This window comes from Pteronotus mesoamericanus, unplaced genomic scaffold (genome assembly GCF_021234165.1).
Source record: "Pteronotus mesoamericanus isolate MK-2021 breed Mesoamerican mustached bat unplaced genomic scaffold, CSHL_Meso_final contig_50, whole genome shotgun sequence".
In the NCBI taxonomy this organism is placed as follows: Eukaryota; Metazoa; Chordata; class Mammalia; order Chiroptera; family Mormoopidae; genus Pteronotus; species Pteronotus mesoamericanus.
In genome coordinates this window covers 24396200-24410937 of record NW_026555186.1, presented here as the reverse complement: position 1 = coordinate 24410937, position 14738 = coordinate 24396200, and the positions used below count along the sequence as shown (strand labels likewise).

The following is a 14738-nucleotide window of genomic DNA, read 5'->3' as shown; positions in this document are numbered from 1 at the left end:
TAAAAACTGTGTCTGCATGGCAAAAAAACAGCATTAACAGTCCAAGGGTAAATAACAAACCAGGAAAGCCTTGCATAGTGTTAAGTTAGTAGACAACAACAATTTATTCAAGTAGCCATTGGAAGTATAAATTAAAACAACGAAGTAGAATTTTTTTTTTTGCCAAATCACAGAAATTGAAGACAATGATTATCTTTAGTTCTGGCAAGAGTGCAGAGAAAACAAGCGTTTTTGCACATTGCTGATGACATTAAGAAAGTCATCTGGCAGCACCCCCTAGAAGTGAGAACACACATACCCTTTGGAGAACCCAGTGTGCATTAATAAAAAAGAGATGGTATATAATATTTAAACAGCATAGGAGCAAATAAGCAATCTGAATGTCAACAGAATGATTGAATATATTATGGTATACCATGCAATGTATACCAAAATCCAGGTAAGGCCTTTACATGTTAAAAGGAAATGCTGATAGAACAATCAAATTTTTTAAAACCTCCACAACAATTTACATGCATGTCTATATTTATAGAAGTCAGGAAAGGATATATCCCAAACTGCTGATACTGTTCAGGTGGATGGGACTGAGATGTAGGAAAGTTTGGGGAGAGGTAAAATAAACTTTTAAAGATACTTTTGTATGTTTAATAATGAGCCTCTTTCATTTTCTCAACCAATAAAACAAAAAGTCAAGTAGGTTTAGAATACAGATTGGCGTTCTTATTTTTCCAAGTTAAAAGTTGATACTAAATTTGGTAACTTAAGAAATAGTGGTAAAGTTAGGTTATTAGAATTATGGTAGCAACCACCAGAAGAAACAAAACAGGGGGACTAGGGATGAGGTAGACTTTTACTTAAGTAGAACAAGGCAGCAAATTCTCCAAGATAACTGGGCTTACATGCAGTATGCCCTGTGGAAATAAGAGTTTTGAATGCGTTCATGACCTCAGTAATTGCTATTAATAAAGTAAAAGTCAGGTTCATAAAACAAGAATTACATAAGCAACAATTTTATATATATATATGTATATATATATATTAGTTGGGTTCTCAGGTTAACTGAAAGCACTTTCATATCCAACATTCCCCACCATATCTATAAGACACCTTTTAAGGTACCCTATAATAGGAAATAGCCACATTCAAATGAACTAAAGTATAATAAGTAAAAAGGACCATAGCTTTATTAAAAGTAAGTAAATGTAACATATAATATATACAGATAGCACATGGTGCCAATTGTATTTGCAGATATTACAGTATTCCAACTCAAGTTCGCAAGTTACACCTTTGCCACAGCCTTGGCTAAATCTTGAACTAGTGCAGAATTCAGCTGTGCTATAGTGCTGATCTTAGCATGCTTAGACGCGGCATACTTGTTCTTGATAGTCTGCAAAAGAAAAGTACAGAAATTAATGGAGGAAAGCCAGGTATTCAGGTTCTTAGAAATAAGCTATGCATTTGCAGGCATGAAGTCTTAATTATTTTCACTTTTCCCACACAACATCCTGAAATGTCACTGATGGACTTACCATGTGCTTTGTAAGCCCACGATTCACCATGACTATATTCTTAGCAAGGTGTTGCATAACAGCAAGAAGGGATTCTTCAGTGTATGACAGGTAATGCTGTAGAACTGGTGTCTAAGACAATAATAAATAATGTTAAATGAGTTAACGTTAAAAATGTTCATCAACAATGGTTTTCATAAAATTTATAGATGTTATTCAAGAATAAGGTAGGGAGATAGATACTGTGTGACTGATTATAACTGAAGTTTAAGACAAGCTTAAGACCCCCTCTTCCCTACTCTTCTTTCATGCTTCTCTAGTATCCTGTGCTCAAACCAATATACTTTTGTACTGCTGACTTGTCTACCCCAAACCTAGATCCAAATTCCTTAAGGCCCACTTTCTCATTCATAGTTCTATTCCTAGGCCTAGAGTAGCACATGGCATACAGAAATTCTTGTTGAATCAATGAATATGAATGAACTTGCAGGATGCCATTTGACCTGCTTGAACTTTTCCACCTGTAAGGAGTAGCAGGTACTCTGCCTTTCTCAAAGGGATAGAGAAAGATGAAATCAGGTAATGAAATGAAAGCATTCTGTGAAGACATCACAAACAGGATATCATCTTTAATCACTCCCTCCACAGATGCCAGATTTAGGAACCATTTGAATTGTCCTTTAATGAAAACAGTTCTGTACTCAGGCAAATACTATTTACAATTTACAAGCTTAGGGCAACCTAGGTCTGTGAGACAAAGCTTACCCATTCACCATTATCGAGAATTTTCAGTGCTAAACAAAAAGCTCCTGCTGCAATCTGAGAAGGAGGAAAGTGCACCATGTCGTAGTCTAACATACTTAGTTCCATCAGGTATTTGGCCAACGTATGTTGTTCCACATCAACCTGGAACAAAATCCACACACAGGTCACTGAGCTGTCAGGAAATTTTGCCTTGGCAATAACCAGTATGCCCATAACTGTAACCACAAATGTTTATCTATAAACTCTCAAGTGCAATTGCCCATGGAAGGCCTTAATAATATTAACATACAGCCAGACTGGAAATAATTATGTTTATCCCTTCCCCATGTAGTTAGGTGTGTCAGTTGAATTGTAGCTGCTTGGTCAGCAGCATTCTCTAAAGTTCCACACCAGAGGTTTCTCAAGGGATCTATACCTCTCCAATCTTAGATGCTCTCCGAAGGAAATGCAGGGGTAGAGGGCGACCCAGACTAAAGTTTAAAGCTCTCAGAATCTTCATTTCCATCTGTCTGATTTGGAGCTTAGTGTAAGTATTGTCAGTCACAAAGGCAAAGTCACCAATTTCTGGAGGGTACATTTCTTCATATTTGCTTGCAATAAACATGGCAGTGACACCAACCAGCTGCAGCATCTTCTTGGGCACCAAATTATTCTGCAATGGGAATTTCAACTGGATGAATAATAGGTCCTTGAAAAAGGAGACACAGCTATGAAAGAGGAGGGAAAGACATATTCCCAGAGCAAATTCTCTGACACCCTATCCCCCAAAATAGATTTCAGCTGAAAAGGTCTGTTTTTTATAACTCGGTTAGGACCCTGGAAGGGAGACCCCTTGATTACTGAACTGTGCTTACCTGCATAAACCGATCAATGATGGAAACAGTCATATACATGGTCTCCTGCAGTAATCTGAATTTCATTTGAACCTGTACCAGCCAGTCGATTAGGATGGCTCTCATGTTTCCAGTGACTTCACGACCCAGAAGGTATTTTGGTCTGACTGCTTGCTCTTCCTACAAAAGAAATGCTGCTTTTTTATCAGAAGACGACTCCATGTGACATTTCTAATCAGAAATATTAGTTACCACAGAATAGCTTTGGGAACATTTGGAACCTCCAACAGCCCTTAACTTAATTATTCTTAGAGTCACTACAAAAAACACACAAACATTAAGTACGACAGTGGGGCAGGTTTTTTATATTGACAAATCTTGTGTTCAGCTCACCATCGCCCCCTTCTGGCCCACAGTCTGCACCTACTTCCTCCCAAATGAAGATACACTACCATTATCTCCAATCTTTTCACCTACAACTGTAAACCCAGATTCTGAGCTTTATGGAGAGAAAAATAGCAGCAGATCACAGATTAGCTCAAATCCGTGTGCTACCCTTCTCCTGCCCCGGGGTTTAAATCCCCAAAACACCATACAGAAGGAGAGTGAACGGTCAAGAACCAGTACGTCCATCTGCTAAATCTGCTCCTCCAAAATTAGTAAACAAACTAAAAAGGGAGAAGAAACCCAGATGGTCCTGGCAAGGAAGTCATCTTATAGGACAACGGTGTAGAAAATAGAGATGCCCTGAAGAAACAAGCAAGAGGCTGAAGATGTTAATGATGCCAGGGGAAGAGCATGCATTATAAAAAATTGGGTAAATCTGGTAACTGTATAGCTTACGTTGTTAGCATACAGAATGCTTCCTTTTTGCGGGCAAGAGGACAAATGCTGCTAATGGGAAGTTTCAGGAGTGGGATGAAATAAAAGAGAACTAAAACACTTAGTTTTTGAGTGGACTCTTCTGAGATGCAAAGAACAGCTTCACGGCCACATTGACCCACAAAATGCCTTGTGTTTAGGTGGCTAGTGTTTCCAGAGTTTGGGACTCGCCACCTTCTAAGTGTGATGGATATAAATATATCATTCAATCTGTGGAGTTTCCGTTAGAAAGAGCCATGGTATTATCTACTTTCACTTTAAAATTTCCCCATTCGAAATGGCAAATTAAGACTTCATTGGTTTGTTCAGTGACTTTTCTTTTTTCTTTTCTTTGGTATTCCATGACAGAGAATTTGAAAGTGGAGTCTGCTATTAAGAAATGTTTCTCTTGCCTTCTGCTTGAATTATTGTAAACTGTTAATGGCAAATATCTTTAATAAATCTAGATGCAGTTTAGAAAAAGCAAAGATTCTAATCATAATACTGACCTCTAGTTGTCTCAGATAAGTATAGATATCTTTCACATATTCACTACAAAGGTTTGGATCGGCTCCATCTTCTGCATCCACATCATTCACTGCAAGAATTACATCAGAGAAAGCCTGACACAGATATTCTTCTGCAGGGGCACAGCCAGATGTTTCCATTGGGCTTGGAGAGGGAGTGTCAACCTTAAAACAGAGAGACCTTTTGAGCTAATAGCAAAGAGGAGCATACAATCTGGAAATAAAGATCAGATTATTGGTACCAGCTCAAGAGACCACTTGCTGAGTAGTCATGCAATTCATTTCCTTAAAGATCAAGTATCATCTTTTAAAATTTATTCAATTTCTTTTTAGGAAGTGATTAATATGAAAAGTGAAATGCCTGCTTGAAGTCTGCAGAACCTAAATGCTAACGGGTAAAAAACAGAGAAGTAAATAAATTCAGATTCTGGACATTCCTCCAAAGGAGACTGATAAATAATGAATATCTTTATCAGTGTCATTCATGTGACATTAATCCAAATGAATGGCAAAAGTCAGTCTTTCGTCTTTATTTCAAAACATGGACTACTTGTCACTGCTCAAGAGAACACAAGCTCTGTCCTATTAATTACTACCTGATGTCATTAACCATTTCCTTCAAACTCCAGCTACCCCCTTGTTCACTAATGGATCATTTTCTTCAAGCTACCCTCTGTGCTAGGCACTAACTTAATGATGTTCTCCAGGGGCTTTGAAGTGGAGTTAAGGAGAATGATTCTAGGAACGATGGTTGGGGTGGGGAAAGTTAGGTAAATCTTCAGGAGTTGATAGCCAAGATGTTTCGAAGGATGCAAAGATTATTAGCTAAATGAGAGTGGGGAACACATTTTTAGCTAGTGTGAAAGCAAAGGCAAAAATCAATATGGGACTTTCAAGGGAAGCACCAGTAGTTTGGAATGGCCAATTAAAGACCTTGCATGCTACAGGTTTCCTGTGCTATGCCCAGAAAGCCAATACTAAAGCAATAGCCTTGAATTTTATATCCTTATATATAAGAAGACTGGCTGAATGACTTTTACAGATTTTCCCAACTGGTTTTACTAAGTTTTTAAAACTAGAGCTTCAGAACACATTTCACTGTAATTTCAGCAAAGTAGCCTCCTCCAGATGGCCTGTTTTCCCTTCAAAGTAGATATATTTACCCTAATACTTAATAGAAAGTTCTTGGTTTTTGAGGCTGTTAACTAACTTATCTTTTTACCTAATCTCTAAAGAACTATATTTTCTTTCTGCTTTACACCCATTACATGTTATAGGCTTATTAATTACTCAGTGGTCATATTAATGAGTAAAAAAAAGATTCAAGGGAACAATCTATGTTTCAGTCAATAAATTCTGACCAGAGAGAGCTTGTACCAAAGGCAGCTTAATCTTTGGTCGAGGCAGCTACTACTCAATACCATCAACAAAATGATTAAAAGCATAGGTTCTGGCCTTGGCCAAGTGGCTCAGTTGGTTGGAGCATCATCCTGTAAACCAAAAGGTTGCTGCTGGTTCAAGCCCCAGTTGGGGCTTGCAGGGGAAGAAACTGATCAATGTTTCTCTCACATTGATATTCTCTCTCTCTCTCTCTCTCTCACGTCGATAAAAACTTCCTCAGGTGAGGATTAAAAAAAAAAAAAAAAAAAAAGGCATAGGTTCTGAAGCCAGACAAACCTGGGTTTGAATCCAGTACGTGCCACCGATTTGATATGTCTTTAGATCATACTTTAACACTTCTTTAAGCCATTATTTACAAAGTAGAATACTACTAGCTAAGAGAGTATGAGATTATGTGAGTTAATGCATTTAAAGTGCTTAGCAGAGTATAAATGTTACTATTATTACTATTTATTCAAATACTATTCCATGCATTAGAGTAAAATGAGATTCGTTAAAAAAAATCAACAGACTCTAAAATAATAAAATAAGTTTACCAAAATAGGCTCGGGCGAAAGTTTTTCTTCTTTAACAGGCTCAGGTTCTGGTGCCAGCGCTGGCGCCGATTCCACCACAGGCACCGGCTCAGGCTCAGGCTCGTGTGCCTTTTCCAGAGGTTTTGGTAGTTTTTTAGCAATAACTTTTCCAGCAGTTAAAGGTTTTGCCTCCTGTGGATGAATGGGAGAGAATAGGATGTTTCTCAATCCAGGGTCACAGTTGGAAGGTGGGCCTTTATAGATACGTTCAATCAGGAAAATAGTTACCTTTTTCAGGGGCAATTTGGCCTGTGGCTGTTCACTGACGTTGTTTCCGATGTCTCCAAGTGCCGTTCTTGGCCGCAGTCCGACCTTGGAGGCTGCAGCAGTGGCCACAGGCACGCGCTTTGCGCCTGCCACACTGATCTTCGCCTTATTCTCAGCATTGATTTTTGTGTTCTGAAAGAAGCAAGGCCACTTTGAGAGCCGGTCCAGCTAGGTTAGACTAAGGGGTTAAAAGGAGCCAAGAGAGGCTCCGGATGGAAGTCCGCTGTGAGCCACGGGAAACCTGGGTTGCAGGGTCTACGCTAAGACTATGACAAGTCAGTTTCCTCCCTGAACCTCTTCACTCAGATGGAGGAACTGCCCATTTTGTTCCGGATAGCCCTAAAATACCATTAATTTACATTTGAAAGGAAATAAAAAATGTCTCCAATAGCCGGCACTTTCTCCTTCCGGAAGCGAGTTAACGTAGTTGGTGGGAACTCACACAGGGGGCCTCCATTACCTTTTAGAAAAGGTTGCTCGTCGACCCTCTACCATCCCCCCGCCCCTCCTTCCATATTTATCCAAGGCCCATCCAGGTCTCTTTGTCTCCTTCCTCTCTTCGTTGGTCAGACGTCCAAACTCCCCTACAATGCCAGGGGCCCACCGACACTCCTATCTTCCTCCCCAAGTCTCTGCCCTGGTCTGCTCCCGCCCGGGGGGCTCCGGCAGGCGAGATGAGAACAAGCAGCGAGAAGGACCCCGTTTGTTTCCCGTCCGCAGCAGCAGCTCACCCTGGTGATCCGGAGCGCCATGGTTTCCTCTTCACCAGGTAGCAGCTCAGTGGGGAGAAGCAGAAAACGGGAACCCCCAGACAAGCCGGGGACCTGAATCCAAGACAGATCAACAACCGTTCCTCCGCAGCACGCTGGGAGATGCAGGGCTCAGCCTCAGATTTAAACCCCGCACCTCTCCCTCCTTATTGGCGGGTTCGTGGCACTCGCTCCCTTCCCATTGGCGGCTGCCCATTCCCCCGAGAATGCGTTTCCAGGGCGATCCCGCGACGGAGTTCGAGAGGAGGCGGGGCCAGAGCAAGGTTTGGTCGCGGGGCCTGGGTCCAAACTTGGTCTGGCTCCGCGTCTGCGCTCTCGGGTATTTGAGGCAGTAACCTGAAGAGGTCAGGTCAGGCCTGGCCTAGCCAGGCGAGCTGTGCGCCCCGCCCCGCGATGTAGCCTAGGGGAAAAGTGGCTTTGGAAAAGTGACAGTGGAGCAGCCACTATCTGAGTGGCAAAAGAGGCACTTACAGCTCTAGTCCTACTTATTGTTTCAGACTTCATACATATGGAAATATATATGGTGGTATATAGCCAGAAAGGCTTTGATATGCATTCTTTCATTTGATCTTTCCAACAGCACTCTGGAGGAACTGAAGCCCAGAGAAGCTTTAGGTTGTTTTTCAAGGATCACAAACTAGTAACGTGGGTACTAAATGTAATTTTTCTTTTTCTTTTTTTGGGGGGACCTAGGGTGGGGGGAGGCTGTGGGAAGGGGTATCTGCGATATTTCCGCAAGGCTAATTGTATCATAAGAATCTTGTCATTTTCTTAATCTCCCAGATTCCTTCAAACAAATTGTTTTCCAAAGACAATCTTTTTCTTTTAGCTTTTCGAGAATAATTTCAAACTTAGGAAAATTTCAAACAAAAATATTATATACACACGTATACTCTTTACCCAGATTCAACTGTCCTGAGCATTTTACCCCATTTTCTTCATCATTTACTTAATCTCTCTCTTTCTCTGTATAAACTGTATGTTTTCTTTTCCTGAAACATTTGAGAGGAAGATATATATACCTTTTATCTTTTAATTCTGCTGTATGTATTTCCTAAGAAAAAGAGATGTTCTGTTACAAAACCATATACAGTTCATAACTTCAAAATTTTACTTTATTATATTTTTATGTCCGAGTCCTTTTTCCTTTACTTTATTATAATACTTTATTCAAATATTATAATATAATATTCCACTTTGTCAGTTGACTTAATAATATCCTTTATAGCATTTTTCCTCCTCCAGTACATGATCCAGTCTAGGGTCAGATGGTACATTTAGTTATCATGCTTCTTTAGGCTCCTTTAATTTGGAACAGTTCCCACAGCTTTTCTCTGTCTTTTATAACATTGATGTTTTTAAAGAATATAGCATCCTTTTTTAAAAAAAACATTTTATTTATTTAGTTTTAGAGAATGGGTAAGGGAGGAAGAAAAAGAGTGAGAGAAACACAGATGAGATAGAGAAACATAGATCGGCCTCTTGTATGCACCCCTACTGGGATCGAACCTGCAACCCAGGCATGTGCCCTGACGGGGAATTGAACCAGTGACATTTCAATTTGCGGGATGATGCCCAACCAACTGAGCCACACAAGTTAGGGCTACTTAATAAAAACAGAACTTTCTTATTTTTGTTTTTGTTTGTTGGTTTCTTGTGATTTGAATAGAGATTGTGCATTCTTAAATGTTATATCATAGCACATCTTCTTAGGGGATCAACTCTGCAGATGCATGATTTCATCTGTCTACCATAAATGAGATTAAATTTGATCACTTGGTTAAGATGTTGCCTGATTTCTTTACTGTATATTTACTCTTCTTTTAAAATTGCATCTAATTAATTGTTTGCTAATAAATTTAAGACCATGCTTCTCATCAAATTTCTCCCTAGATTTCACATTCCCTCACCATAGCATTTGCTTAGGAACTGTTGAAACTGGTGTTTCATTGCCATGGGCTCCAACTAGCTGAAGCTGATTAAAAACAAACTTGGAATGACTCTAGGATGCCAAGCCTTTGCCAGACTTAATGGAAGACCCCTTCCTGACTATTGCACTGTGGAAATTCTTTTAACCCAGTAATTCTCAACTGAAGGACATTTTATCCCACAGGGGACATCTGGCAATGTCTGGAGACATTTTTAGTTGTTACAACTGGGAAGGTGCTAGTGGCATCTAATGGTCAAAAATCAGAGGTATTGCTAAACATCCTATAATACACAAGACAGCTGCCACCCCCCATGCTCCCAACACAAAAAATTCTCCAGCCCCAAATGTCAATAGTTTGATAGCACAAAGCTTAAGAAATCTTGCCAACTATGTACAATTATATACATGGACTCATTTCTAAACAGAATGATAGTTATGCTCAATTAGCATTAGTTCCATAGATTACCTCCTTTCTTTATAACACTTATAAACTTTTCACTTTCCTCCTCAGTAAATTACTCAGTGTTCTCTCCCTTGGCCAACTTAACAGTGTGAACAATACGTACCAGACACTGTTCTAGGTGCTAAGAATACAGCTCTGAACAAAATAGAAAAGATCCCTGCTCTCATAAAGCTTATATTCCAGTAGGAGAGAGACAAAACAAGTAAATAAGTAAGTAGAGTTAAAAAAGAAATCAGCTAGTACTGAGTGGTAGGCAGAGAATGAAAAGAAAATGATGCAAATAGAGTGACTTGGTAGCTATTTGTACTTTAGACATGGTGGTCAGGGACAGTCTGAGAAGGTGACATTTAAGCTGAGGCTTAAATGACAAGAAGAACATTTCAGACAGAGAAAACAGGCTGTGAAAACCCAATGATAGGAATTAGCTTGTCATGTTCAGAACAGCTAGTGTGGCTAGAGTTTGGAGGAGGGAGGTAGTGCAGATAAGATTAAAGAAATTTGGAAGGGTAAAATTATACAAGGTAATTGTAAATTAAGATGAAGAATCTGGGCTTTTTGTGAAGTGGAACCTTTTGGAAGATCTTAAACTAAGGTGTAGCATAACCTATCTGTGGAGATACTGTATGTGGGTGAGAAGGAGGAGGGGGAAGCAGGAGGTAAAGATTCAAGGAGAGCCATGAAGAGGCTATTGTAGGAGGCCAGGAAAAAGATGATGGCTTGGATGGTTCTGGTAGTGCTGGACAGAAAGGAATGGTCTTTAGAAATATTTTGTAGGTAGACTTGATGGGTCTTGATGGCTTGCGTGTTTAGAGTGCAAGAAAAGGAATCAAGGATGACTCAGATTTTGGCTTGAGTAACTGAAACAGAGAAGATGGAAAAATGAGCAGCTTTTAAAGGGTAGCAGGTTTGGGGCAGGAGATCAAGAATTCTGCTACATTTGGAGACGTGGCTGGGTAGGTCCGTTGATTAGAGTGTCATCTTGATATGCCAAGGATGCAGGCTCAACCTCTGGTCAGGGCACATACGAGAAGCAACCAATGAATGCATAAATAATGGAACAACAAATCAATGCCTCTCTTTCTAAAAAAATTGTTATTTAAAGAATTCTGCTACATTTGGAATGCTTAGAGATATAAAAAGGAGGGGACCATTAGGCAGAAGTCAGGGTAGGAGCTAAATTCTCCCTTTCTGTAGATAATCCTGACACAGGTGAGGTTATCTAGAGAAGGAATATAAAGAAGAGTAGATGTCCAGGACAAATCCCAGAGCCCTCCACATTTAAAGATTGAACAGATGGGGAAGACGCCAGTGCAAGAGCGCTGGAGAGGTAGGAGACCAAATAGTGGTAGGTGAGAAGAGAAGGTAGTGTTGCACAGAGGAGATAGTGGTATAACATGGCAGGTTGAATATACACGTTTATTGTTTCTTCCTGAAGGTACTAAGGGGATCTTTTTTTAATTTTTTTTAAATATAATGTGCTGACTTTCTGAATACGTTTAAAAGGATAAATAGTCCTTTCAATGCAAAGGAAAAGAGCAGACATTGCTCTAGCACAGAGTCAAAGCCAAGGGAACTATGAAGCACACTTGGGTGTTCACTGTGCCTTAAAGGGATTATTTTAAAAAATGCATAAATTCTCAAAGGTATGGGAGGAACAATCATGGCACCATTTTGGAAGTAGGAAAGTGCATGGAAGAGCGGTAATGAAAATGACAGACTGAGACAGTTGCAACCTAAGCTGGCAGTGCAATGCCAAGAAGCAAATTGATTCGTGCTGTAGACTTCAGCAAGCCTCAGGAATTGGAGGTACCAGGAGCCCATAAAATCAGTGCTATAGGTGGAGCTGAAAACAGGATTGGTTGATTCCCTACTGCAAATCTGAGCACAGTGAGAGTGCAACCTCTTCCTGGTCCTGGCAGATGACTGGAGGTGTATGTTTTGCAGAGGCTGAACTAAAGGGATTCTGGATTTTGAACACCAGGAAAGCATATGGAGATGAAGTGAAATTCTCCATACCAAATGGTGATACCTTTAGTTACCTTCTTCCACTCAGTCCCCTAAATGCAGGAAGCTGGACTTATACCCTCATAAATGAGATAAAAATATGAGATATAAGAAAAATCTTAAAAATACTCTAGGGAGGATGTCCGATGAGCTTGCATCTAAATAAAACAAAATAAAAATACCTGGGAATAAATTTAACCAAAGATGTAAAAGACCTGGAATTGAAAAATTACAGGACAGTGAAGAAAGAAATTGAAGAAGATACAAATAAGTGGAAGCATATACTGCGTTCATGAATAGGAAGAATTACCATGATTAAAATGGCCACACTACCCAAAGCAATGTTCAGATTCAATGCTATTCCTATCAAGATACCAATGGCATATTTCACAAAACTAGAAGAAATATTCCTAAAATATTGTGTAGAACCATACAAGACCCTGAATAGCCACAGCAGTCTTGAGAAAGAATAAAGTTGGAGAAATCATGCTACCTGGTATCAGACTATACTACAAGGCCACAGTAATCAAAATAGTATAATATTGGCATAAAAACAGATATAGATGAATGGAACAGAATAGAAAGCCAAGAAATGAACCTATGCCTTTATGGTCAATTAATATTTAACAAAGAGTCAAGAACATACAATGGGGTAAAGATAATCTATTCAATAAATGGTGTTGGAAATATTACACAGGTACCTGCAAAAAAAAAAAAAAGAAAAGAAAAAAGAAAAAAAGAAAAAGAAAAAGAAAGTAGAACACTTTCTTACACCAAACACAAGGATAAACTCAAAATGGATTAAGGACTTAAATGTAAGCCTTGCAACCATAAAAATCTTACAAGAAAACATAAGCAGCAAAATCTCAGACATTTTTTGTAGCAATATTTTTTCAGATATATCTCCTCAGGCAAGGGAAACAAAAGAAAAAATAAATGGGACATTAAACAAAAAAAGTTTCTGCACAGCAAAGGAAACCATCAACCAAATGAAAAGACAGCCCACCAAATGGGAGAACCTATTCACCAAAGATACATGTATTAAGGGGCTGATATCCAAAATTTATTAAGAACTTACACAACAACCCTGGCCAGGTGGATAACTTGGCTTGAGTGTCCTCCCGTGCACCAAAAAAGCTATGGATTCAACCCTGGTCAGAGCACATATGGGAGGCAACTGATGGATGCTTCTCTCCCACATCAATGTCTCTCTCTCTTCTCTCTCTCCCTTCCTCTCTCTCTGAAATCAATTTTTAAAAAAAGAAGAGCCATACAACTCAACACCAAAAAAACCCAAACATCCAATTAAGAGAATGGGCAAAGGACCTAAATAAACACTTCTCTGAAGAGGACATACATATGGCCAATAGACTTATGAAAAGATGCTCACTGCGAAATCATCAGAGAACTGCAAATTAAAATCACAATGAGATATCACTTCACACCTGCCTCAATGACTATCATCAATAAATCAACAAACAACAAGTGCTGGTGAGGATGTGAAGAAAAAGGAATCCTTTTGCACTGTTGGTGGGAATGAAGATTGGTGCAGCCACTGTGGAAAGCAGTGTAGAGTTACCTCAAAAAATTAAATATGAAATTGTCTTATGACCCAGAGATTCCATTTCTGGGAATTTATTGAGAGAAATCTCAAACACTATTTAGAAAGAATATATACACCCCTCTGTTCATTGCAGTGTTATTTATAATAGCCAAGATTTGGAAGCAGCGTAAGTGCTCATCAGTAGATGAGTAGATTAAAAAAGCTGTGGTATATTTACACAATGGAGTACTACTCAGCCATAAAAAAGAAGGAAATCTTACCTTACGTGGCAGCATAGATGGACCTGGAGAATATTATGCTAAGTGAAATAAGCCAGTCAGAGAAAGACTTGTACACATGATTTCACTTATATGTGGAATCTAATGAACAAAATTAACAAACGAAATAGAAACAGACTCATAGATACAGAAAACAGACTGACATGTGTCAGAGGAGAGAGGAGTTGAGGGCTGGGTGAAAAAGATGAAAGGATTAAGTGAAAGAAAGAAAGAAAAAAAATAAAAGAAGGAAGAAGGAAAAGAAAGGAAGGAAGAGAGAAAGAGAAGGGAAGAAAACTTCATAAACACAGAAAACAGTATGGCGGTTACCAGAGGAAAGGGAGGGCGGGGTGAGATAGAAGAGGGCAAAGTGGGGATAAATGTTGATGGAAGGAGACTTGACTTAGGGTGCTGAACACACAACATATAGACGATGTATTACAGAATTATACACCTGAAACCTGTATAATTGTATTAACCAATGACACCCCAATAAATTCAATAAAAAGTAAAAAGAAAGAAAAAAATATATCAAAAAGTAAAAATGCAGTAACATGTTTGGGAGAAAAATTTTAAAAATTACCCATAAAAATGGCTAAATGACAAGAGAAGGGACTATGGAAAAGAAGAAAATTAGAGGATCATTCCACAAGGTTTGACATATAACTTGATAGGGGTTCCAGAACAAAAGGCCAGATCCCAGACAATAAAAAGCTAAAGGAGTTCATCACAACCAAACCAGTATTATCAGAAATGTTGAATGGACTTTTTTAAGAAAAAAAAAATCAAAAGTACAATATGAATAATAAAATAGCAGTTACTACATGGATTAAATGCTCCAATCAGACCTAGGGTAGTTGAATGATTAAGAAAATAAGAACCATACATATATTGCCTACAAGAGACTCATTTGAGCTAGAAAGATACACATGGACTGAAAGCAAAAGAATGGAAAAAGATAGTTCATGCAAATGGTAACAGAAAAAACCAAAAAAAAAAAAAAAAACAAC

At 38.9% G+C, this 14738-nt stretch overlaps 1 protein-coding gene and 1 non-coding gene across 2 annotated transcripts; both read right to left on the bottom strand.

The window, feature by feature from the left end:
* Positions 1-1282: 1282 nt before the first annotated feature.
* Positions 1283-7743, bottom strand: CCNB1 (cyclin B1). Its single transcript, XM_054578237.1, has 9 exons — positions 7472-7743; positions 6702-6872; positions 6435-6605; positions 4480-4662; positions 3131-3289; positions 2692-2928; positions 2277-2417; positions 1533-1643; positions 1283-1390 (listed from the first exon to the last, which is right to left on the bottom strand). The coding sequence occupies exons 1-9, from the start codon at positions 7490-7492 to the stop codon at positions 1283-1285; spliced, it is 1302 nt and encodes a 433-aa protein (XP_054434212.1). The 5' UTR covers positions 7493-7743.
* Positions 7744-11374: 3631 nt separating this feature from the next.
* LOC129074786 (small nucleolar RNA SNORA22) lies at positions 11375-11508 on the bottom strand. Its single transcript, XR_008529590.1, has one exon. It is a non-coding gene; the product is annotated as a small nucleolar RNA SNORA22 (small nucleolar RNA).
* Between the last annotated feature and the right edge of the window lie 3230 nt (positions 11509-14738).